This window comes from Pogona vitticeps, chromosome 4 (assembly GCF_051106095.1).
Source record: "Pogona vitticeps strain Pit_001003342236 chromosome 4, PviZW2.1, whole genome shotgun sequence".
NCBI classification, from domain to species: domain Eukaryota; kingdom Metazoa; phylum Chordata; class Lepidosauria; order Squamata; family Agamidae; genus Pogona; species Pogona vitticeps.
Window position 1 is genome coordinate 44,224,634 of NC_135786.1, and position 23,550 is coordinate 44,248,183.

General features: G+C 40.4%; 1 protein-coding gene across 2 annotated transcripts in view; it reads right to left on the reverse strand.

The window, feature by feature from the left end:
* GUCA1B (guanylate cyclase activator 1B) overlaps positions 1 to 15,261 on the reverse strand; it is a 35,233-nt gene extending 19,972 nt beyond the window's left edge. The window contains exons 1-2 of one of the 2 annotated variants that reach the window (XM_072997204.2): positions 5,316 to 15,261; positions 4,901 to 5,110 (exon numbers count right to left, since the gene is read on the reverse strand). In XM_072997204.2, coding sequence (XP_072853305.1) covers positions 4,901 to 5,104 — 204 coding nt within the window. In that variant the 5' untranslated portion in view covers positions 5,105 to 5,110; positions 5,316 to 15,261. Of the gene's footprint in view, positions 1 to 4,900; positions 5,111 to 5,289 lie in introns of both variants that reach the window. The other variant, XM_072997205.2, reaches the window with a different exon arrangement.
* Positions 15,262 to 23,550: the final 8,289 nt, after the last annotated feature.

A 23,550-nucleotide genomic window follows, 5' to 3' on the forward strand; every position in this document is an offset into this window, starting at 1 on the left:
ACGTTCCGTTCAACGATGCTTTCACATAGCGAGGGTTAATCCAGAACGGATTAACCTCGCTGTGCGAGGCACCACTGTATTTATATGAGCCACCTCCTGGAGCATTTATTTTATATACAAGATGGCAGAAGGAGGCTGGTCAACATGTCTGGCACAATGACAGCACTGGACATGCCTGTCTGACATTTATTTATTTATTTATTTATTTATTTATTTATTTATTTATTTATTTAGTTATTTATTTATTTGTTTGTTTGTTTGTTTGTTTATTTATTTAGTTATTTATTTATTTATTTATTTATTTATTTGATTTATACTCCGCCTATCTGGGCTACCAGTCCACTCTAGGCGGCTTCCACACAAAAACAGATAATAAAACACAGATAAATACATGCTGGTTCAGTAACAGCTACAATTAAAAAAAAAATAGGAAAGTAAGAGAAAGAAAAGAAAAAAAATTAAGAGTTGGCTGGAGGGAAGGCCTAAATGAACAACCATGTTTTTAATTGGGTTTTAAAGATGCCCAGCGTAGGGGCCGCGCGAATCTCTGGAGGGAGACTGTTCCAGAGGCGAGGAGCCACCACCGAGAAGGCCCGGTTTCGTGTCTTCTCCTTCCGGGCCTCTCTCGGCGTCAGGCTCCTCAGCCTCACCTCCTGACTCACGCGGGTGAACTAGGTAGACCTTGGTGGAAGCAGGCATTCCGCCAAACATGGTTTGTCCTCCCTATTTTATTCTGAAAAGGAGCTTCTAGGTCTGGCTAAGAAGTGTGAACTGATTGATAGGGGTGTTGCCCCATTTCTGTATATCCCCAACTCCTGGCCAAGAAGGAAACTTGAGTTGCAGTGGAGGAGGGGGGAAATGTTGAATACCTGATGTACCTTTGGTGAGTTGGGAGAGACAATCCAACCATGGGCCATCAGAGTGGAATTTCAAATCTATATTCCTGATGTATGTTTCCAGCCTGCACATTAAAACTCAGTTTTAGGAAAGAGACACAGAATGGTAATCTGCTGTGACATCTGGAACCTTTTAAATGTTTTTTCCTGCATTTTTCACAACACAGTGCAGTCTAATAATGACGTGTACGGGTCAAAAGCTGCCCTTTGTGTATCTGTCTCTGTGTGATTTCTTGGTGGTCTAATAAAGGTATCACCTACTCTTGCCTTTTAACTTGCCCAAGGATACCAAGTAAGCTTTGTGAATAAGCAGAGATTTGAATACCCATCTCCCTGTTCCAAGTCCAACACGCTAACCGCCATAACTATGCTGGCTCCCTCAGACCAGTGGTTACAGCATAAATGATCCCAAAGCTAAATGTACTGGTGGAAAAATAATCCAACAATTAACATATTTGATTACTATAATATGGAAAAATCCACAATAATTAGCATGTCATGGAAATGTGTAGAGTATACAAAATGCAGTGGCTGTTTAGCATAACAGCTGGCTGGATGGCTCAGTAAGAAGGAATACCTGGGTGGACAGCCAGAGGTTGAGAGCTGGGTTCTCCACTGTGCATCCCAGGAGAAGAATCAGCCTGTGTAGCAATGGGCATCTTACACAGTCCCAGAGCCCCTTGCACCACCAAGAAGGGAATGTTAAACCACATCTAAGTACTTTACAGCCACAATCCAGTAACAACAACTACAGCAGACCTATAGAACAGTAGGGATTTGTGGAGTGGTACCTATGCAAGTTTCATTGATTCAATGGACTTAATCTAGTTTCAGTTTACTCCTGGATTACAGCCTATATATAAAAAACTCTGAGAAGGATCACTGTAAATTGGAATCAACTTGACAACACACAATTATTAAACTGCTTGATACTTAATTTGCCTGGATTTGGAAAACCAGAATATGGCAATCCTATGAAAAATGGAATTGGTTTTGGATTCTGTTGGCTCAGTTCCCACACTTTGCAAGCTGTATTTGTATTTGCATTGTATCTGCTCAAACTTGATTGAAGTCAGCTTCATTTTTTAGAGGTGTACAGTGCCAAAGGGCTATAGAAACTTGTTTTTCTAGTTCTTTGTGAGCCATATCTGATAACACTGCAATATCTTCTATTACTGGGGTTTGCTCTTCCTGCCATAAAAAATTATCTGAACTAATCTGACAGAGGCACATATCAGAGGGCTCAGGAGACTGACTGGCAATCTATCAACCACACATACATTTCAAAATTAGGGAATAACTTTTAAAAAGGCTGGGATTTTTTCCAACCCCTGGAGCATTCATTTACTATTCAAGATAGCAGAAGTAGACTACTTGGGTGTTTGCATGTTTTAACAAAGGATAACATACTGGATAGCCCTAGAAAATCAATAATCTTAAATTTCAAGAGTGCAAGTAAATACATTCCTGTTAAGGATGCTTCACCACTAGATGGGTGAAAGTGTCATTGGTTTCAGGTTTTTATCAGAATCAGCCCAAATTTGCAAAACTCTTCACAAACATGGCGTAAAGCTCTTGAAATCAAAGTTTAAATCAATGTGGCAGACAGTAAAAGTATCAGACCTGCCCACCGAGGCAGAGAAATTTGTGGGCTTTACTATTAAAAATCAGAGTTTAAAGTCAAAATATTTGGGTAATCAGTCACATCAGTGCTGTATTTAGATTGCTAGTCTATTATTTTTCTCTAGGAGGCCCCTCCTCTTTAACACCTCCATGGCAGGCAGGTACAACATGGTCATCTCCAAACTGGGAATAGCTGTACCTGTCAAATCCAGCCAGTATAGATTTTGTTCAGTTCTACAATCTATTGTGACTTGAAGGATGGAGGTGGTTTAGTAAGAAGTCTCTTAAGGAAGCTAGAAAATGAGCAAATGTGGTGTCAAGCTATTATAGTATTCACATTTCAAAGACTTTCAGATATCCCAGAGCAGAATGTTAACCCCTGACCTTGCCACAATTGCCTATACTTGGTCTGCAGGGAGGGAGATAATGCAAGTTAATAATACTTCAACACCTTCTTTTACACAGGACCTGCAGTTCACATCTTGCTTTGCCAGCAGTCTCTTTCAAGAACTATGGCCACTATGCCTAGTCAGATTTGGGGATGTGTTGTTTTGGAATTTGGACAATTTTTGCTTCTTCTCCAGTTTCCCAAGTTGTGTATCATCTATGGCTAAGAACAATTCACAGGATGGAAAAGCTCACTTCATTTGTAAATTTTGAATGATCCTATTAGCTAGCCCATACTTCCGTGGGTTGCAGAATGCCTGCAAGACACGGAAGTAGACCATTCACGCTAATTTTTCTTTTCTCATGTTCACTCTGGTCTCATTGACAAGAACAGAAGTCATTAAGGCTGTACTCTTATAGTGGTTTCCTATAATATTGTGGCTAAAGAATAAAACTGCAAATTTCTAATGACTTAAAATGTATAAAAATTGATTTTCAGTGGTTTTACATCTGTAGAATTCATTTTGTGACTAGTGTAACACAGTCCCTTATATGTATGCAATTTATGCCCCATTCCATGTACAAAAGAAGAACTAGGAAATGGCTGAGAGAATGCTATTGAAATGGTCAAAAATAGTCTAATTAACATTTGTATTTTAATTTTTTAACCTATATTTCATATATGTACATAGTTTTAAATTATGTAATGCTCTGATACTAATAAATAAAGAACATATTCTCACACTGAAACTCAAATGTCTCAGTGTGTATTGAGTCACAGTCTGGAAACAAGCTGAATCACTGACATGTCAGATCAACACACCGCATTCCCATCTGACGGGAATGAAGCATATGATGTTGAACAGAAGCACTGTGGCACTGCAATAAGCGTGAAAACTAGACTTTGATGAAACAAATTGTGAACACAAATTAGGGGTGGGGGCTTGAAATCCATACTGTTATTTCCAGTGTGACTAATAGGAATTACAACAAACTGGTATCATGGCTACCAAGGCACCTCCAAGCCATATATCTCACCCAAAGCCACTGAGATCATCAGGGTTCCATTTCCTTCTGCTAATATTTTAATTAAATAAAGTGACTTCCTATACAAATGTTATAGTGAGCAACACTGCATCTAGTGCAGCCAGTGTATTAGAAGCAAAGGCGTCCTGTTATTCTAGTGTGACTAATAAGAATTACAACAAACTTATATTCTGGCTACCAATTCACCACCAAGCCATTTGCATGCAGTGCAGTCAATGCACTGGAAACAGAGACTTCCTTTCCATTCTGTAATAGAGGTCCGTTCCACCGTGCAAGTATTTACCTATCTAAAAAAATTATAATATTAAGGGCTGCAAGTCAGTCCCTCTCCTTTTAGATGTATCTTCCTTTTATTTTATTTTATTTTTTTGCATTAGTTGCCTTAATAAAATCTGCCCTCCTGAAGTTCCTGAATTTCATGAGCAGTTCACTGAGTAGCACTGTCAGGGCACGGAAGATTTCTTGTACTGCTTCAGCCAACCCAACATTTCTTTTAATATCTACCCTATGGTCCTTTGGAGTGTACCTACTCTTAGTGATAGCAATGACTGATGGTAATGATGCTCATGCTGATTTGCTATGACTGATAAATAACAATGATAATGACCATCATCCTTGTTGTCATCATGTATCAGACATAACACCCACAAGCTTACAGACAAGAGTGTAAAATGTACATACCTGCTACTGTTTGCTAGGTAGATCTAAAGCTCCAAGTACCCAAGTGAAAGAAAAAAGTATGCATCTAACTAAATAAAAGGCATTTTAAAAACAAATTTCCCCACTAAATTTATGGAAAGTAACAGATGTTCTGGGATCCCAGAACATCCCTTACTTTCCATAACTGAAAAAAAAAGGGTGGGTCTAGAATTAGAAAGTAAGGGGAGATGAGTTTTCTACTTTAGAAACAACTCCAAAATGATCTTTCAAAAAAAATCATTGCTTACCCCATTCTTATCAAAAGCCTTGAACATATTCTCCACATAATCTCCTGCTTCTTGATTATTCTGTACCCCGAAGAATTGCTTGAACTCATGCATGAAGAGAGTTCCACTAGGACATTCTACCACAAACTTCTTGTACCATTCCTGCAGTTCAGCTGCATCAATATCAACTTGCTCCCCTTCTTCATTAGTCAAGTGTTGGCCCATCTTCCTCTGGAACAAAAAGGAGGCAAACATTATATATCCTTCCTTCCATCTTTCTTTCTTTCCTTCCTTCCTTTTCCCTTCTTCTATGAAAACTCCTGCTCTTCCCCTGTTATGGTATCTATGTTTGAGTTCTTTCAGGAAACATTGCCCATCTAAGCCAGACTACTTTTCCCCTTCCCTCTTACCTTTTTGCCTTGCAGCCTCCACTCACCTTTCCAGTGGAATTTACACACCAGTGCAATCAGGAATGGGCTCTCTGAACTAAACTAGAACAAGATAAGAATAACTAAGAACATTAGGAGATTCCCTTGTACACGTCACTGAGACCTTCAGCTGACTTAGGTCAATCCCTTATTTAAAAACTTCAGGACAATAGCTCGCCACACAGAGTCTCTGATGCCTGTCTACAGATCTGAAAGCTCCCCCAGTACTTTGTTCGAATCCTACTGGAATCTACAGGAACTATTTCCAATTGTTAGTACCAATACAAATGAACAAATATTTTGGGACAGCCTGGTTGCTTCTCTCAATCCAGGGACAACAACTGCAGATACAGATAAAACTCAATTCACAACACAACAGTGTATACATGATGCTTCCCAACAATTCTCTTGATGTCATTTTTCCTTGTACTGTATATTCTATCCATTGATTTCTATGAAAGTACACAAACATACAACGTATTGCTATTTTCAAATCAAATAAATTATATAAATATACTTTGGAGCCTTCCGGAAAATTTACCAGTTATTTTGAGCTACTTTACAAGAGCTAACACTATTGGCACACTTTCTATTATTTCAGATGTAGAGACTACCTATAGCCTCTTGAAATAACTGTATATAACCACATGACCTTATGAAATTAGAATTAAATTACAGTCAACTAATTACTTTGGTTACTTTTTGAAAACAAACATTTGCTGCAAATTTAATAGCACAGAAAAACTGAACATTGCCAAAATTGCCCAAATTTAAAATAAAAATAAAAATGAAAACCTTTGGAAAAAAGAAAGTTGATACACACATTGTCTGTGTGTGCTTTCTCTTTCTCAGCCTTTTGACGGCATAATCAGGCTACTGTGTACTTTACCTTGCACATTGACAACATCTCTGTGAAGATCGGCCTGAGAAGTTACAACTGGCAGTAACTGGATTGACCTCATGACTCCTAATTTAATGGCTGAATTAGGAGATTCACTTTGACCTCTCCTCCAATCATGTCTATTAAATACTCTTTCTAATAAACTACTGTGATTGAAACAGTCATGCTATGCGTGTTCAGCACTCCTGCAATTTCAGTGGCATTGTAAATATGTTTATTAGAGAATCATTTCTGTGTAGCTTGTTTTCAATTAGGCATCCTCCTAAATTCCTGAGGATTTTCAAAGATTGCTAAAAAACAAAACAACAACAACAAACCAACATTGTCTTAACCATGCTTTCCGATTTGACATATCTGAACTACGGTTGCTGCTCCCCAACTCTAGAACTCCCTCTCATGGGAGGCCAGGCCAGCCACATCATTGCTGTCATTCCTCAAGTAGACAAAGACCTTTCGTCGATGTGGACCTTTCGCTTTGGGCAGGCTTTACTTTAAATGACCTTTTGGCCAAGGAGATTTTAAAGGGATCCTTTTATTCTGTGATTTGCCAGTTTAATGCTGCAAACAAAACCATAATCTAAACTTTGAGTATATAAAACATATTTTTATGACAAAATGTTTCACTAACTGACATTGAATAGTAGTTTTTACTTGTGATTATGTGTCAGGATGAGATGGCTAGACAGTGTTATCGAAGCGACCAACATGAATTTGACCTAACTCCGGGAGGCAGTGGAAGACAGGAGGGCCTGGCGTGCTTTGGTCCATGGGGTCATGAAGAGTCGGACACGACTTAACGAGTAAACAACAACAATGTGTCAGATAAGAAAACAGAAAATGCATGCTCTTTGTATGAAAGAAAGGACTCCACCTTTCAGAAGAATAGTGTGCATATTCTGTTTTCCTATAACTGTCCTGATTTCAAAAATTCCATTATTATTTTCATTATTACCTAGGGCCAAATCTGTGTTCTGTCAAATGGAAACAAATGACTCATCTCGACAAAAGTGCTTGAGCCCTCTTCATAAGTAGGGAGGATTCCATTCTAAGAGGATTGGTACACTGTTAATAGGAAACAATGGCCTTGGTGATGTAATAACAGCAAGGTAATAAGGATTAAAAAGGGTCAGCGGGCCATCTTAAACAAGGAGAAGCTAAGAAAAGAAGAAGAAAATTTTCAGATAGTGTTATAAAATTACATCCCAATAACTGACTTGTTAAAACTGAATCAGCAGGTGACATACGGCATTAGAAATCATACTGTAACACATAATCAGTACAATTTTAAAAGCTGAGCGACATAGATCTTTTAAAATACGTAACATTTTGTCCCTGTCCCCCTGGTGTTTGATTTTCCCTTTTCCAGCTTTCTTTCACTCAAATTTAGTGCCAAGTATCCAAAATCAAATGTATAACATATGGACAACTCTAGCACAGCATGCTTTCCATAGGGCTGACACAACTAATTGTTCTCCATTGGTTTCAAAAGAGGAAAGAGATTCCTAAACACACAGATCTGCTGTCTTAAAACCCATGGGAAACCTGTTCTGCACCTTTTACCCTAGCCAGCATGATCTAGCATGTTCCTTCCACTCCAGCTTCAGGGGATTTAGCGCTGTTAATCTACCACCACTGTAGAATCAGTCAGGTCTGTTTGACCAGAGAAGAAGACAGCATCAAGGAGAGTGTCAGGATGAAGCTCTTATTGTGCAATCGTCCTGCGTCATTCACAGAATTTTATAGTCATCCAGAAATCATATCCTATTCATAGTCTGCCATGCCTATTGTTTCTTCCATCTTGCTTTTTAAGAAAAAGCCTGTCTGAAGGAAAGAAAGGTGTAACAACTGCACAATGTCCTTTGGCTGCTAATGCCGAGAGTAGGAGGAACCCTCCATCTGGAAGCACTGCTGTATTTTCCATTAGAGGACAGGATCACAACATAGGGAGAAGTAGCAATGTACAGAGTCCCCCCTTTTTCTGCTGTTCTGTTCTCTGTAAATTTGTTCTGTTTTGAAAACTGATTGCCAGGCATGTGAAAGAAGATTCTGTGTGCCTGGATCTTAATTGCATCATTTTGTTTTGCAGTTTTGGATGTTTGCTCACAGGCACGCAGGGTAGCTCCACTATATCTGTTTTGGGAAAAGTGCAATCAAGCAAAATAATTAATTCTGCTCATTTATATAAATGCAAAACATATTCCTTTGAAGTACTAATGTGGCTCTTAAAGTGGATACAGTACTTTCGTAGTATTTGCTCAGGATCCTTTAGCCTGCTGATGACAATACCTTGTTGCTGTGAAAACATATTATTTCCATCCTACATCTTTGTAGAACAAGTTCTCATCATCATCTTCTTCATAACCATCGTCTAACATATCAGTTCCATTGTCAATTCAGAAATGCAACCATATGAACACTGTTTAAAGAGTCTCTCTGGTGAATGGAATTAGAATGTAAATATAATTTGGTTCAGTCTCCTGTCAATACAGACAATCCACTCCTAAAACAGCCTTGATAGTCTGTTTCAGTTTCTGCTTCAAAAAAAAAAAAAAAAAAAAAAACCCTTTAAAAGGAAGGTCCACCAGCAGCGAAAGCATTCTGTTCCCCTGTTGTACAGTTTGTTCTACCAGAAAGTTCTCCCTAAAGTTTAGTTAGAATCTTTTTTTTTCTTGTAATCTGAATGCGTTGCTTCAGGCCTTTTACCCCTTAGAGCAGCGATGTGAACTTGTGGCATGTGTACCACAGCTGGCACACAGAGCCCTCTCTGTGGGCATGCGAGCCATAAGTTGCCATCTCGAAAGACTTACCTGTCCTCTGATCCTGGATTTTGGCACTCCCCTCTGGCTGGTGCATTGGTCCAGCAGAGGGGTGCAATAGCAGTCTAGCCCAATGGGGGATTGGAGGACTGGTAAGTATTTCTTTGTTAATACCGCCCATAGAAAAAAAACAACAACAAGCATTTAACCCTTGCAGTGCAGGAGCAGTTGTTTTTTCTAAACTGAAACCTCAGTATTTGGGTTTTAATTGCAGTGTTGGCACTTCGAAATAAATAAGTTGATTTTGTGTTACAGTTTGGGCACGTGGGCTCAAAAAGGTACACCATCACTGCCTTAGAGCAACAGAAAACAAGTTTGCTCTATTATTCATGTGATCACTCTCAAAGTATTTCAAGATGGCTATCATATCACCTCTTAGTCATCTCTTCTCCAGGTAAGCATAGCCAGCTTCTTCAATCTTTCCTAATAGAGTTTGGTCTCCAGCCTTCTGGTCCAACCACCTTTATAACCTCTTGACTGTAAGGGACATCTTTTAGACATGATCAGTTGTTGATGGCCTCCTGAGAACCCAGTAGTCAGAACAGAAAACTGTGTGCTTGATGAAGTCTAATTAAAGCAGAAATGGGTGTTATTTACCTCTTGTGAGCTTGAACTAATGACCCTTGATGCAGCGTGCCAGGACACAACAGTTCTATTGCTGCAGTTTACCATTTCTCCACTTTGAATTGAAATGCTCTAATCTTTCATGCATTTTCCTATGTTGAATTCATCCTATCCTCCCATGACATTCAGTTCAAGTGACCCAATTTAAAAGCATGACAATATGTAGTCACTCATTCTTGCCAGCACCATATGTTCCAGAGCATCAAAGGTAAAGAAAACACATATCACAAGGGTGTGAAGACAATGCGAAAGTTAATGTTACAGAATTTATTTATTTAAAATATTTCTACCATGCCTTTCTCCTAAAAAAAAAGAACCAAGGCAGTTTACATAATTAAAAAGACAATATTTAAAAGCTAAAACAGTAAGTATACAAATATTTAAAAGTTTAAGAAAAAAGTAAACAAGTATTATGTTAAAAACGGTAAGTAAATTCAATACTAAAACATTTAAAACAACAGTTTTAACAGAGCACAACAACAATTCATTTAAAAATCCCCCTCAGACCCCCAGTCAATAAGGAAAAGCCTGCCTGAAGAGAAAAAGCATTTGCCTGCCAGCAGGAGGACAGCAAAGATGGGGCCAGCCTAGCTTCCCATGGGAGGGAGTTCCAGAGTCTGGGCCAAATCAGACCTCTCAAGAAATAGGCAAAGCTGGTGCACTAGTTTTAAATGTCCAAAAGCACTCCTGATCACTGCTGAAACCTGGGCATCCAGGCTCAGGAATGAATCCAGGAGCACCCTAAAGCTGCACACCTGTGTTTTCAAAGGGAATGTAACCTCATCCAGCGCAGCCTTCAGCCGTATTCCTTGATCTGCTTTTCAACTGACCAGAAGCATCGCTGTCCTTTCTGGATCAAATTTCAGTTTGTTCACCCTCATCCAGTTCATTACTGACATCAGACACTGATTTAGAACCAGAACAGCTTCCTTGGATTTAGATGTAAAGGAGAGGGAGTTCACTGTCATCAGCGTACTGGGGATACCAAACCCCAAAACTCCAGACAACCTCTCCCAGTGGTTTCATGTACAGTAGATGTTAAATAGGATAGAGGACAAAACAGAACCCTGAGGGACACTACAGGCCAATGGCCAGGGTGTCAAACAAGAGTCCCCCAGCACCGCCTTCTGGGTTCTCCCTTCCAGGAAGGACCAAAGCCATTGTAAAACAGTGTCCCCAAGCTCCATCCCAGAGAGATGGCCCAGAATGATACCATGGTCAATAGTATCGAAAGCCACCAAGAGGTCCAGCAAAACCAACAGAGACACACCCTCCCTGTCCAGTTTCCAGGATAGGTCTTCACCAAGGGAACCAAAACATTTTCCATCCCATAACCAGGCTTGAAACCAGAATGAAATGGATCTGGATGATCCTTTCCTCCAGGAACCCCTGGAGCTGAGCAGGTACAACCCACTCCAGCACCTTGCCCAAGAATGGAATATTAGAGAATGGAAAGGGGGGGGGGAAACGCAACAGATTGTCTGTCTGTCTGTCTGTCTGTCTGTCTGTCTGTCTGTCTGTCTGTCTGTCTGTCTGTCTGTCTGTCTCATATTCTTTAACTTCGTTCTCTGTAATATTCTGTGAGAAGAATAGGACTGACTGTTCTCCAGGTGCCATGTTACTCATTGAAACTAGGTATGCAGAAGAAGGAGAAAGGTGCTATTCCTTACAGGAATATAGATAATGCAATCCTATCTATGTGTTCTCTCTCCCCCCCTCAGAAATACAGTATGTCCCTTTGATTTCAGTGGCACTTACTCCCAGGAGTGCCACTTTAATTCCTGCATGTATAGGATTATAGTTCAGATGCATTTGTTCCTGTAGAGCAGATTTCATTCAGTCCGTGTATGCTGGTGTTTTTCAGAAATAAAATAGTGCTGTAATATGTATTGGTTTGATGAAGCTAAAAACATGGATTAAACTGTGCAAGAGTAGCAGGGCGGGGGGTGGAGGTTGTAAGAGAACATATCACACAGGTGCAACAGCTAGAACTAGCACATGTAACCAAGGTAAAAAAAACCCAACCAGATTATATCCAACCATATGCTTAAGTGTGTGAGTCATACAGTATGTATGCTATTATCCGTGATGAGAGCAAAGGTATTTCCAACCTGAGAACTGGGGAGGATTCAACAAGATAGATTACTCATTTTCCCTCAGACATCTTAAAGAGCATGTTCTCACATGTCAGCTGCACTGAAGCCTGAAGTGGAATTCAGGAAATGGCTCCACTGTGACAGAATAATCTCCTTGGGATCTAAAATCATGAGTAGGTTTATTACTCCTGGATGGCTGGACTTAACAACACCCATTTTAAAAAGCACTTTCAAGCTTGCATATGTTTCTTCTTACCTGTGACCAAAAAGTATTAATTAATTAATTCACAAATTTATAGGTGTATGGATCAGATTTTAAAACAATTTGATCACCGTGTATGAGGTTATATTTCTACAACTGCATTTCAGGCTTCCTGAAGCTCACATTGACAGGAATGTTGTAACCAAAGCACATTTTTAGATTTCCAGTCTGCCATTCTGCCCTTCCCCTAGCACGCAATTGAGTTGCACATATTTGGGACAGGCTATCTTTCCTTCTCAACTTCTTTCTGTTTGTATGGAAGTCTTTGATTGCTACTACAGAAAAGAAGATACAAAATACTACACTAGTGGGAGGAAACCTGGCTTCTGAATGGATTTTTTTTAAATGTTAAAGGAAAGGCAGAACCTGGGCAACTGAGAAAAGAAACAGAGACAACCCAAGTAAAACTGAAGGCATGTTGCAGAGAGGTGCTTCGGATAATTTTTCCATGTTTTTGCAATCAGACTTCACAAAAGTCCCATGCTTAAACCCTGAAGATCAAACAAAGCAAACTAATTTCATAATCCTGGAGATTACATCCTGTGCTGTGATATTCAGATGGTTTCATTAGATAGGAATTCCCCTCTTCCAATCATGGTCTGTCTCTAACACTTGCTTCTGGCCTGAGATGCCATTTTAATGTCTCTCAAATCTCATTATGTAACATGGGGGAAAATGAAAATGTCAGTCGAGAGCTAGCTGTCTGGGGTTTATCACAATGCTACCACCACCACAAGCTAAGCCTGTTATTGTTGTTTATACGTTAAGTCGTGTCCGACTCTTCGTGACCAGAGCACGCCAGGCCCTCCTGTCTTCCACTGCCTCCCGGAGTTGGGTCAAATTCATGTTGGTAGCTTTGATGACACTGTCCAACCATCTCTGTCATCCCCTTCTCCTCTTGCCTTCACACTTTTCCAACTTCAGGGTCTTTTCCAGGGAGTCTTCTCTTCTCATGAGATGAGAAGAGAAGCCTCAGCTTCAGGATCTGTCCTTCCAGTGAGTACTCAGAGTTGATTTCCTTCAGAACTGATAGTTTTGATCTCCTTGCAGTCCAGAGGACTCTCAAGTCTCCTCCAGCACCACAGTTCAAAAACATCAATTTTTCAGCAGTCAGCCTTCTTTATGGTCCGGCTCTCACTTCCATGCATTGCTATTGGAAAAACCATAGCTTTCACTATGCGGACCTTTGTCGGCAAGGTGATGTCTCAGCTTTTTAAGATGTTATCTAAGTTAGTCATCGCTTTCCTCCCAAGAAGCAGATGCCTTTTAATTTCATGGTTGCTGTCACCATCTGCAGTGATCATGGAGCCTAGGAAAGTAAAATCTGTCACTGCCTCCATATCTTCCCCTTCTGTTTGCCAGGAGGTGATGGGACCAGTGGCCATGAGCTTAGGTTTTATTTGATGGTGAGCTTCAGAACATGGGGTTGTTGTTGTTTGTGCTCTCCTCTTTCACCCTCATTAAGAGGTTCTTTAATTCCTCCTCATTTTCTGCCATCAGAGTGGTATCATCTGCATATCTGAAGTTGTTCCAGCAATCTTGATTCCAGCTTGGGATTCATCCAGTCCAGCCTTTCGCATGATGTATTCTGCATATAAGTTAAATAAGCAAGGAGGCACTGTGCAATCTTTTAGTACTCCTTTCCCAATTTTGAACCAATCTGTTCTTGGTCCACAGTTTTAGTCCTTCAAAATGTAGGGAACAGACGACTGGGTTAAGCAGCCCTTCTTGAACCATCTATACCATCTGGCTAATGACTTCTTGCAGCTGTTTTTCTTTTCAAAAAGAATAGGAGCCTCTTATATGATCTTGATTTTTTTCTTTCATATAAACCACCCGATGACCCAAGTTATCATGTAACATTTAGTTTGGTCTTCAGATCAGGTTCCCAGAAAACTGCACATCTTGTTGGTTTACTACTAGAGAGGGGCACAAACCCAACTATGAACCAGAAACAACACAAATTGGGATTGTTCATGGTTTGGTTCCCGACCTGGTTCGGGGATCCTGTTTTGCTGAATTGAAAGAAAGCGCCAAACTTGTTTTGCCTTGGCACTTTGTTTTATTTCAGCAAAACCGATGCCTGCCTGCCACCTTTCCATTGCCCCCATCACGTCGATGCCTGGTCTTGCCACCTCAGCTGTCTCCACCATCATCAAAGATAGCATGCCTTCTTCCCTCCCAGAAGCTGGGTCTGCTACCTCCCTATATATGCCCACAGCCCAACTGATCAAGGCAGTTAACTGGGGGTCAGGCACCTGCACAGAAGCAGTGTTCAGGCTCTTGGAGGGGAAGCCAGTTGCTGCCTTCCAGTTGCTGCGCATGAGCCAGCCTCCCAGCTGATCAAGACTGCTGATCAGTGCCCATCTCTATGTACTATGGTCAGTTCATGTCTTCCTAGAAGGGCCGTCCTGTCTCGTTTCACTTGCAAAAATATCTACCCATTTTGTGAACTTTTTATCCCTTTTCAATGTTTTAATTTTAAAAATTAGTTATTTGAGAACTATGGACAGAATTCAAAGTAGAATTAGGCATGTTTAATCCCAGCGATGTCAAGCATACCCAATCTTGTGCAAAGTTGGGATATGGGTATTCACAGACTTACTGCTGTGGTTTTAAAACATTGTTAGTAGTGCAAAAATAGAAGGATGCCTGCTTCTACAGAATTGCTCTACTTCCTGCAGTAAAACGACACCGCTGTTTTTACTGTGATGGAATATTGTGCTTAATGGCATTCAAGGCTAACAGGAAACAGCAACAAGGAAAAAATCAGACTCAAATCTTTGGGAAAGGCTTTGCAACTAGCTTTGTGTGGGTGATTTTTGCAGACAGACACTAATCTCTTTTTTCATGTTTCATATCGGAAGTGCTTGCATTGTAGGTGTGAAATAATAGAAATACGATGGGATAATTGTTTTTAAAAAGCTGTTGAAATCTAGGAGAAATATGGTTCTCTGGTTATTACTGTTGAGAAGTATGGAATGGGAAACTAATTTTAAAACATTGACATACAGTTGAACTCTGGGAATAATTGAACCTTTCCAAAATTAGCAACACTTTGGAGGAGACTAACATACAGTGGGTAGAAGATCAAGGGAATCTGTTCCCTTTCCCCCTTGATTCATTTAGACACCATTATTGGGTATAACCTGTTCTCACGAAACCAAGATTGATTGTTGACTCATCATTCCCCACCCTGGAAGAAGAAGATGCAAATGAGGAATTATATCAAAACCACACTCAGTAAAACAAAAACAAAAACATAAACCTTGTCAGAGGGAAGAATATACTGCATAGCAACATGACGTGGTAGTTCCAGTATAATCTCTTTAATTGTTTAGAAGTGGAGAAAGCTATGGGAGAAAAGTAAGAACTCTTTCATTTCTGAAAATAGCTCCTTGCTGATGAGATTATCACCCTTCGATGGATGTAGTCTTTATTTACAGAAAATAGCCACCAGCAATAATGTCATCCTGGTGATGGTGATTTTTGGTAATTAAAAACGTTCTCCTCCCATCCTGTGGTTCTCACACAACAAAAGGGATTGCACTATGTGAGCTGCAAGTCAAAAGTATGATGTGTTTAATTTCTCAATTAAATTATGACATCATAAACCTTCCGCTGGCATAGTTGCTTGAACAGATTTCAGCCAGCATCCTATATTTGTAGTGTGGGTTATTCTTAAGCAAGCTTAAAACAAAAAAGGTTCAAAGGTTCAAAAAAGCATGGACAGAGTTCCTACTCCAGTCCTCTGAAGATGCCGGCCACAGAGACTAGAGAAACGTCAGGAAGAACAACCTTCAGAACACGGCTAAAGAGCCCGAAAAACCCACAACAACCAAAAAAGATTCACACCGTAGGTATACGATATTATGATGATTGTCAATTTACTTATTGTAAAAGACTGAATATTTCGGGTTACAAATCCCATAATTCTCCATTCTAAGAGTTTTACCTGACAGACTCCTTGCAGAAACCTAAATGTGGCTCACCTAGGAGAAAGGCCTAAATTGGAAAACTTTAAGGCTTAGCTTGGCCTACCATCCTGTTCAAAAAAGAAAGTTCTTAGCTGGCAAGAAGAGGAAGCTTGGGTGGAGCTAGGTCTCAAACCTTTCTGTTTGTTTGTTTGTTTGTTTGTTTGTTTGTTTGTTTGTTTATTTATTTATTTATTTATTTATTTATTTATTTATTTATTTATTTATTTATTTATTCCATTTATATGCCTCCCACACTACCCAGAGGTCTCTGGGCGGCTTACAATAATTAAAATTCAACACAGTAAAAGATAAAATAATTAAAATACAATTAAAATACAATTAAAATTGCCATCAGACCCACAGCTAATATTATTTCAATTAAAAGCCTTCTGGAACAGGAAGGTTTTGACCTGGCGCCGAAATGTCATCAGCGTCGGCGCCAGACGAATCTCAGTCGGGAGGGCATTCCATAGTCTGGGGGCAGCTGCCGAAAAGGCCCTTTGTCTACAAACCGTCCCTCTTACCTCCTTAAGGGATGGCTCTTTCAAAAGAGTAGGTTCTAACTGCCGGGTAGGTTCATATGGAAGGAGGTGGTCCTTCAGGTATCCAGGGCCCAAGCCATTTAGGGCTTTATATGTCAAAACAAGCACTTTGAATTGGGCCCGGGCAGCAACTGGTAGCCAATGTAACTTATACAGAATCGGCTTGATATGTTCCCTGGTGGCTGCACCACTCACCAGCCGCGCAGCTCGATTCTGGACCAGTTGCAGTCGCCGGACCGTCTTCAAAGGCAGCCCCACGTAAAGCGCATTGCAGTAATCTATGCGGGATGTTACCAGTGCATGTGTGACTGTCATGAGACTCCGCTCGTCCAGGTAGGGCCGTAGCTGGTATAATTTCCGCAGCTGAAGGAAGGCGCCCCTGGCCACCGAGTCCACCTGGGCTTCCAGTGTTAGACTGGGGTCCAGCAGCACCCCCAAGCTGCGGACCCTGTCCCTTAGGGGGAGTGTAACCCCATTCAGGGTGGGGAAATGGCCCTCCAGCCTGTCCGGTGAAGCACCTACTAACAGCACTTCCATCTTGTCTGGACTGAGTTTCAATTTATTAACCCTCATCCAGTCCATTATCAGGTCCAGACACGAGTTCAGCACAGAAACCGCCTCACCTGGATTTAGGCCCTTTTCCCAGGTGAGCCACATGTAGGTGTCAGTCAGTCATGGTAGAACTCATGGAAAAGACAATTGTGAGATTTATATAACAATGTCCTGCTTAATATTTATTTACAATATTTATTTACAATATTTTTTAGCAGCACCATTGCCAGTGGCTTTGTTATAACATACATTCCCACAGGCAAGTTATCATCTGTCATGTCTGGAAAGAAGTTCGCAACTGATATTAGTAATCTAAGATGAAAAGGAAACACATTTCCTTGAAGGTGAAATTGTAATAGTTAAGTTGTTTGGAAGTTGGTGAGCAACAAGTTAATCAGGGTGTTTCTTTAAACATTGCAATGTCCATGATAAGAACAATCATATGAAAGCTTCAATGTCTGGGTGGATGATCAAATGGAATAGAACACGCCTTTAAGTCAACTGATAATAATGGAATAGGCAAAAAATGTCTTCATGTATATTCAAAAAGAAAGATAAGATAGCTAGAAACGTTTACAGGCAGGAAAGATTGGTTTCATAGATTTTAAAAGCACACTAACCTCCATAGCATACATTGCTGATGAAGAGGCTAGAGCTGGTATGTATCACTAGTGAAGGAGCTAGTGCTACTGGCAGCCCAGGAATTTCTTGCAACTCTTAAAGTCATCATTGAGCAAACCAAGTACCCTTCCGAACTTGTCTTTGGTATAGATAAAACAGGCGTTTCTGGGGAAAAGATGCTTTCTCATACTTTTATCTCCTGCAGGAGGAAAAAGTGTGTCTGGGTTCAAAGTTGTCAGTGAATGGTTAACTCTTCTACAAAGGAGCACTGCTAAATATTACTTTAAGTTAAAGCAAATGCTTGACTCTCATTTCCAAACATTATGCATGCTAAAGGGAATTTTAAAATCTAGTCTACTGATGAGTTGAGAATCAAGCAAGAAGGCTTGGGTGATTATTTATATTTTCCAAAATTGGTTTGCTTCACACTTTTGCTCGTCTCAAGTGTGAGTGCCTCCTGCAACAAAGTGCCACAGTGCAACAAAGTGCAGGGCAAGAAGACACAGCAAGTTTAGCAGCTGTGCGCATTCAGCAGCAGGGCGAGGAAGCCAGGGCCCCAGATACTGCCTGTCACTTCCCTCGAGAAAAGGTTTGGCAAGCTCTAAACAAATATCAGCGTGCAGTCCGACAGACAGCAGTGGGTTGGGGGCTATCTTTTGTTTTGCACTGAGTGTTGTATGTATGACTATATGCCTCTTGGGCAAAAGTAATGGGCTTGTCAAGGGAGCGAACCCATTCCTTGAATTCTTGGAGCTCCTTGCAATGAGAACTCAGGGAATGGGTTCGCTCCCTTGAGGTCTTGGTTGTGGACCAGGAGAAGCAGAGACAGGGAGAGAGGGACCACGGTGAGACTTCCAGGAACCTTTAGGCATCATCCCACCCACAGACAAGCAGCTCCTCAGCTGCTGGGATTGGAAGTATCCAGGCTGGAAGATGGCAATCTGGACAAGAGGTAAACCATCCCTTAGAAGGGACCCCTTCTACAGGTGATGGGCCCATATCCAATTGCACTGAGGATACTTCCTGTGGGGAGGGGGAAAGGGCCTTCTGGTAGTGGATGATTTGATTGTCAGGAACATAGAGCGAGGGGTGTGTGATGGTTGTGAGGTTGTGATTTACTTCAAAATGCCAGATGCAGGGGAGGGTATCAGGAGACAGGTACCTAGTTGTCTCGTATGCTCCCAAGAGGCATCTGGTGGGGCCACTGTGAGATACAGGAAGCTGGACTAGATGGGCCCTTGGCCTGATCCAGCAGGGCTCTTCTTATGTTCTTATGTTCCGCTGTGAGAAGCTCAACATTGAACCTAAAGGATTGTTTTTGCCTGATAATGCTCCACACCACTCTGATATTGTAGACACCCTTTTAACCTTTATTGCTACAGAAGTTGTTTATCTGTCTCAAAATACCACTTTATTGATACAACCGATGGATCAGGTAGTAACATTGAATTTTAAAGCCTACTACTTCCACCCCACATTCAGCAAACTTGTAGGGAAAAGAGATGGTGAAGATAAACAATCTATCAGGCAATTTTGGAACAACTGCAATATTATTAATGTTATAGATAATATCAGAGCAGCCTGGAATGAAACTATAGGAACAGAGGATGGAAGATGCTGAGGCCAGAAGTATGCAGCAATTGGAAGGTAGTTGAAGAAAAACTGTCAAGCTGAACCACGGTCTACTCTATTTGGGAGCAGCAACTAAGTTTAGCCTGGTATGTCCTGCTCTAATTAATTAAATTGATTAGCAGAAATAATAAAAATTAGAGATGAGATTGATCATAGTATCAAAGGGGATGGGAAACAAAAAACATTTAGTCCAACCAAGCCAGGAGCTATGGCATCTTTAAGTCATCTATGAAACTCATCTGTGACATTTTTAGAGTACAGCAAAATGAAGGAAAATTAATGAAGAATTAAGCATGCTTCAAGAAGCATGACAGGAAAAATTGCCAGAAAGCGAAAGGTTGCTTCTCCTTTTACCTTTTTAAAATAATGTACATAGGATATCCAGGTCTCAGGATGTTGGGTTAAAGAATTTCTATCCGTCTCTCTTCCGTATACAGGGAGACAAATCTCAAGAAAAGTGGTAGTGGAAGATGAGAAAGTTTTGTTTGTGTATTTAGCATCTTTAATGTCTGGGTGCCTAACTGGCATTTCCAGCTTGCACCAGATCACTGCAAGAGTGTTTTTATTTTTGTCATACACATTTGTTTAGGAGTTGCTGCAGGAAATTTCCAATTTTTGCTTTTCTCTCTTGCCAGGCATGCACGTGCTACATCTGTGCCTGAATTATTCTGAAACTGTGACACATGGGCCTGCCCCTCTTCTCAGATGTTGAACTTGGAAAATGGACAGATGGTGACTGGCAACCTGAGTTGTGACACTTGCAGCAGTTACCCATGTCTGAGAACACAAAGGAAAAGGATGTGAGAAAGTAATTTAATAGTATAAATTCTGAGCAAGTATTGTATTAGTTACAACTACTTGTAATACCTACAGTATTCAATCTGTACACTGGTTCAAAAATAACAGCAATAAACCAGTGTAAACAGTTCTAAAAACCTTCAGATTGAATACTGTAGGTATTACAAGTAGTTGTAACTAATACAATCATGTGAGCTTCTCATCTGCTTCTGGTGCTGAAACAAAGAGAAATAATTTAGTTTGCTCTTTTGTAGATCAAGACTGTTTAATAAGTAGCTGGTGGTTGGCCTTCATCCAACTAAAACACACAGTAGAGTATTTAAAGAAAAGTTAACTTACTGTCATGGTGAATGTGAATATTTCCCTAGCCAGCTCTTTTTTCTCACTGGCTAATAAGTTATGGATGCTTGCATTTAAGTATTTTCAAACTTAATGATCCCTTTTTAAAATATTCAACAGTCTTTATTAATTAATTTTTAAAAATAAAAACAACACAACATCTGGTGGCATCACTAACTGTAACATTTACATTGCAGTCCTCTTCATGGCTTCTCAGAAGTAACACTCCTAGAACTCTATTAAATTTTGTAGCTGCTTTTCAAAATGGTAGTTTTTCTGTAGTTATATTGTAAATATAAGGGACGAAATTCCACCAGTTAGGGGCCGTCATTGAGAAAGACTTCTCAATAGTATCCGTTGATCTCTTATTGGTGTGTGTAGTGAGTAGGTCTTCCAAAGATTATCTTAAAACAGGCAAAGTGAATTTCTGAGGAGTTGCTGCAAAGTTGCAGTTATTTTTATATTTATTATATGAAATATTCTATTTAATTCTATTTTATTTTAATCTTGGCCAACAAATAGATGAATTTAAACTGAACTAGAATTGCAGGTAACCTAGACTTCTTAGTAATTTCCGTATCCCTAAAGGCAGATTTTCCTTTTATGCATGCACATCACCCCATCTCCTCTACTTGTTTTTCTTTGCTCCTCTGCATCCAGAACCTGAGTGTTAGTCTGGGTCAAAGAGGCCTGAATGAGGCAAGGGTGTGGTGTATGCCAGGAATGTTGATGTCCAAGATGGCGGTTGTCCAGGTGTAGTGATGGCAGCACAGTGAGAGGAAACCAGGGAAGGAAGATGCCTTTGGGCCCCACCTGAGACATGGAGGAGGAAGGCAAGAGGGGCAAGGAGGGAGGAGAACTAGGGGCCATAGGGGGAAGCATTTATTTGGGCTTGACAGGAAGGGCTCTTCACTGAGAGGGCTTTTTGGGGGGAGAGAACATATGAAAGGAGAGTTGTTTCCACCATCAAAAAAGTAAAAGTCAAAGTGTGTTGACATTTTAATTACATTTTATCTCTTAAAGGCAGATTTACAGCCATCCCATAATTATGTATTATTAGATTGTGATAGAATCATATTCTGGGAAAAATATTTTAATATTGTTTTATCTACCCCATTAGACTGCCTTTTAATGTAAATGTGGCACGGGGGAGGGTCTACAGGGAACTTGGTTGTTATAAAAAGGGGCCACAACTTGAAAAAGTTCAGGAAACAGTATTCTAGATGTTGTTGCACTGCAGTTCTCATCATTCTTTGCCATTGGCCATGCTGGTTGGGGGTGATAAGAGTTGCAATCTAAAAACATATGTTGGACCACACCACCTAAAAACATGAGCATATTCACAACTGGTGGAGAGAGTCCTTCAAATATACTCAAAGGCATAAATTCAACTGCTAATCCCAGTTCATCCCATTGAGTGAATTGGTAAAGAGTAAGTCAATAATTATGTAAATATCATTGTTTCAAGAAAACTACTCCAGCTGGGATAAGCAATTAGACCACAGTAAAGGATTTATCATGCAGTCCTAAATCAAAGATGTACCAACTGTAGAGAGTTTGGAATAGATGGAAGTATATTATGCTAAGAGCCCCTCTGCTTGCTTGCTGAGCTCAGGGATCTTCCAGAAACATTGCTTCACTGGCTAAGATCTGTCAGCAGGAGAGCCAAAAAATGAGAGACCTTTTCAATTTGAGGGATACAACTACTACATCAGCACCAAGCTGGGAAATGGTAATTTCCAATATTCTTGGGTTGCTATCTCTGACATTCATTGTTGAATGAGCTTTTGTAATCAAGAACTTACTTCATAATGTATATGAAATGAGCAAAAAATGTATGTGTCAGAGAAGTTGAGAGCAATGCCATCAGGACTCCATTACAAGTCTGGATTCCAAGTCAGTTCAAAATGAAACAAGTGCTGGAAGATGAGACTCCAAGATCAGAGAGCACTCAATCACTGACTGGGGAACAGTAAAGGACAAGTAATAATATAATGGAAGTATGGAAGTGAGAGCTGGACCATAAAGAAGGCTGACTGCCGAAGAACTGATGCTTTTGAATTGTGGTGCTGGAGGAGACTCTTGAGAGTCCCCTGGACTACAAAGAGAACAAACCTATCCATTTTGAAGGAAATCAACCCTGAGTGCTCACTGGAAGGACAGATCCTGAAGCTGAAGGTCCAATACTTTGGCCATCTCATGAGAAGAGAAGACTCCCTGGAATGTTAGGAAAGTGTGAAGGAAAGAGAAGGGGACAACAGAGGACGAGGTGGTTGGACAGTGTCACCGAAGCTACCAACATGAATTTGACCAAACTCCAGGAGGCAGTGGAAGACAGGAGGGCCTGGCGTGCTCTGGTCCATTGGATACGACTTAATGACTAAACAACAACAACTAATATAAAGATGCAACTAAATTAAAGCAGAAATGGTGTCTGGTGGATGATGTGCACAGAGCTGAAAGGAAAGTCCAGTGCTGCACAACATACAAAATTGGCATATAGAAACTGAGAAGTATGAATTAAGGGACACTGGAACCCAGAGGCTTGAGTTTACAAGAGCTGAGCAGGGCAGTTGAGGACTGGACATTTTAGAGACCACTCATTCATAGTCGCCATAAGAAAATACTTATTTAGGCATTTCATAATTAAAGTATACCATGTGCTACTACAAGAGAGACGGGAGGGGGGGGGAGAGAGAGAGAGAGAGAGAGAGAGAGAGAAAATAATTTTTGGGAAAGAATAGGCTCCAAAAGCTGAGGCTTTCCTTGACTGGGGACCAGCTGACAGACTGGCTGCTACTTTTACATCTGAGGTAGAGGAATGTGAATGAGAGTGAAGGGGGTGTAACTGCTGGAAGTTCCTTTAAGCAGCTGCTCTGAGGTCTGGTGTGTTTTGGGGAGAGATTTGTTTTTCTTTCCCAATGATAAACATAAAGAGAGAGTGAAACACCGTTCTTTTCTGAAGGCAGATTTAAAATGCAGATGCTATCACTTGCCAAGCAAATGCTACTTATTTGTGGGGAAGTTAACCCTTTTCTTCTGTTTTGTGTGTAAACAGAAATATCTTTTTAAATGCCTCAGCG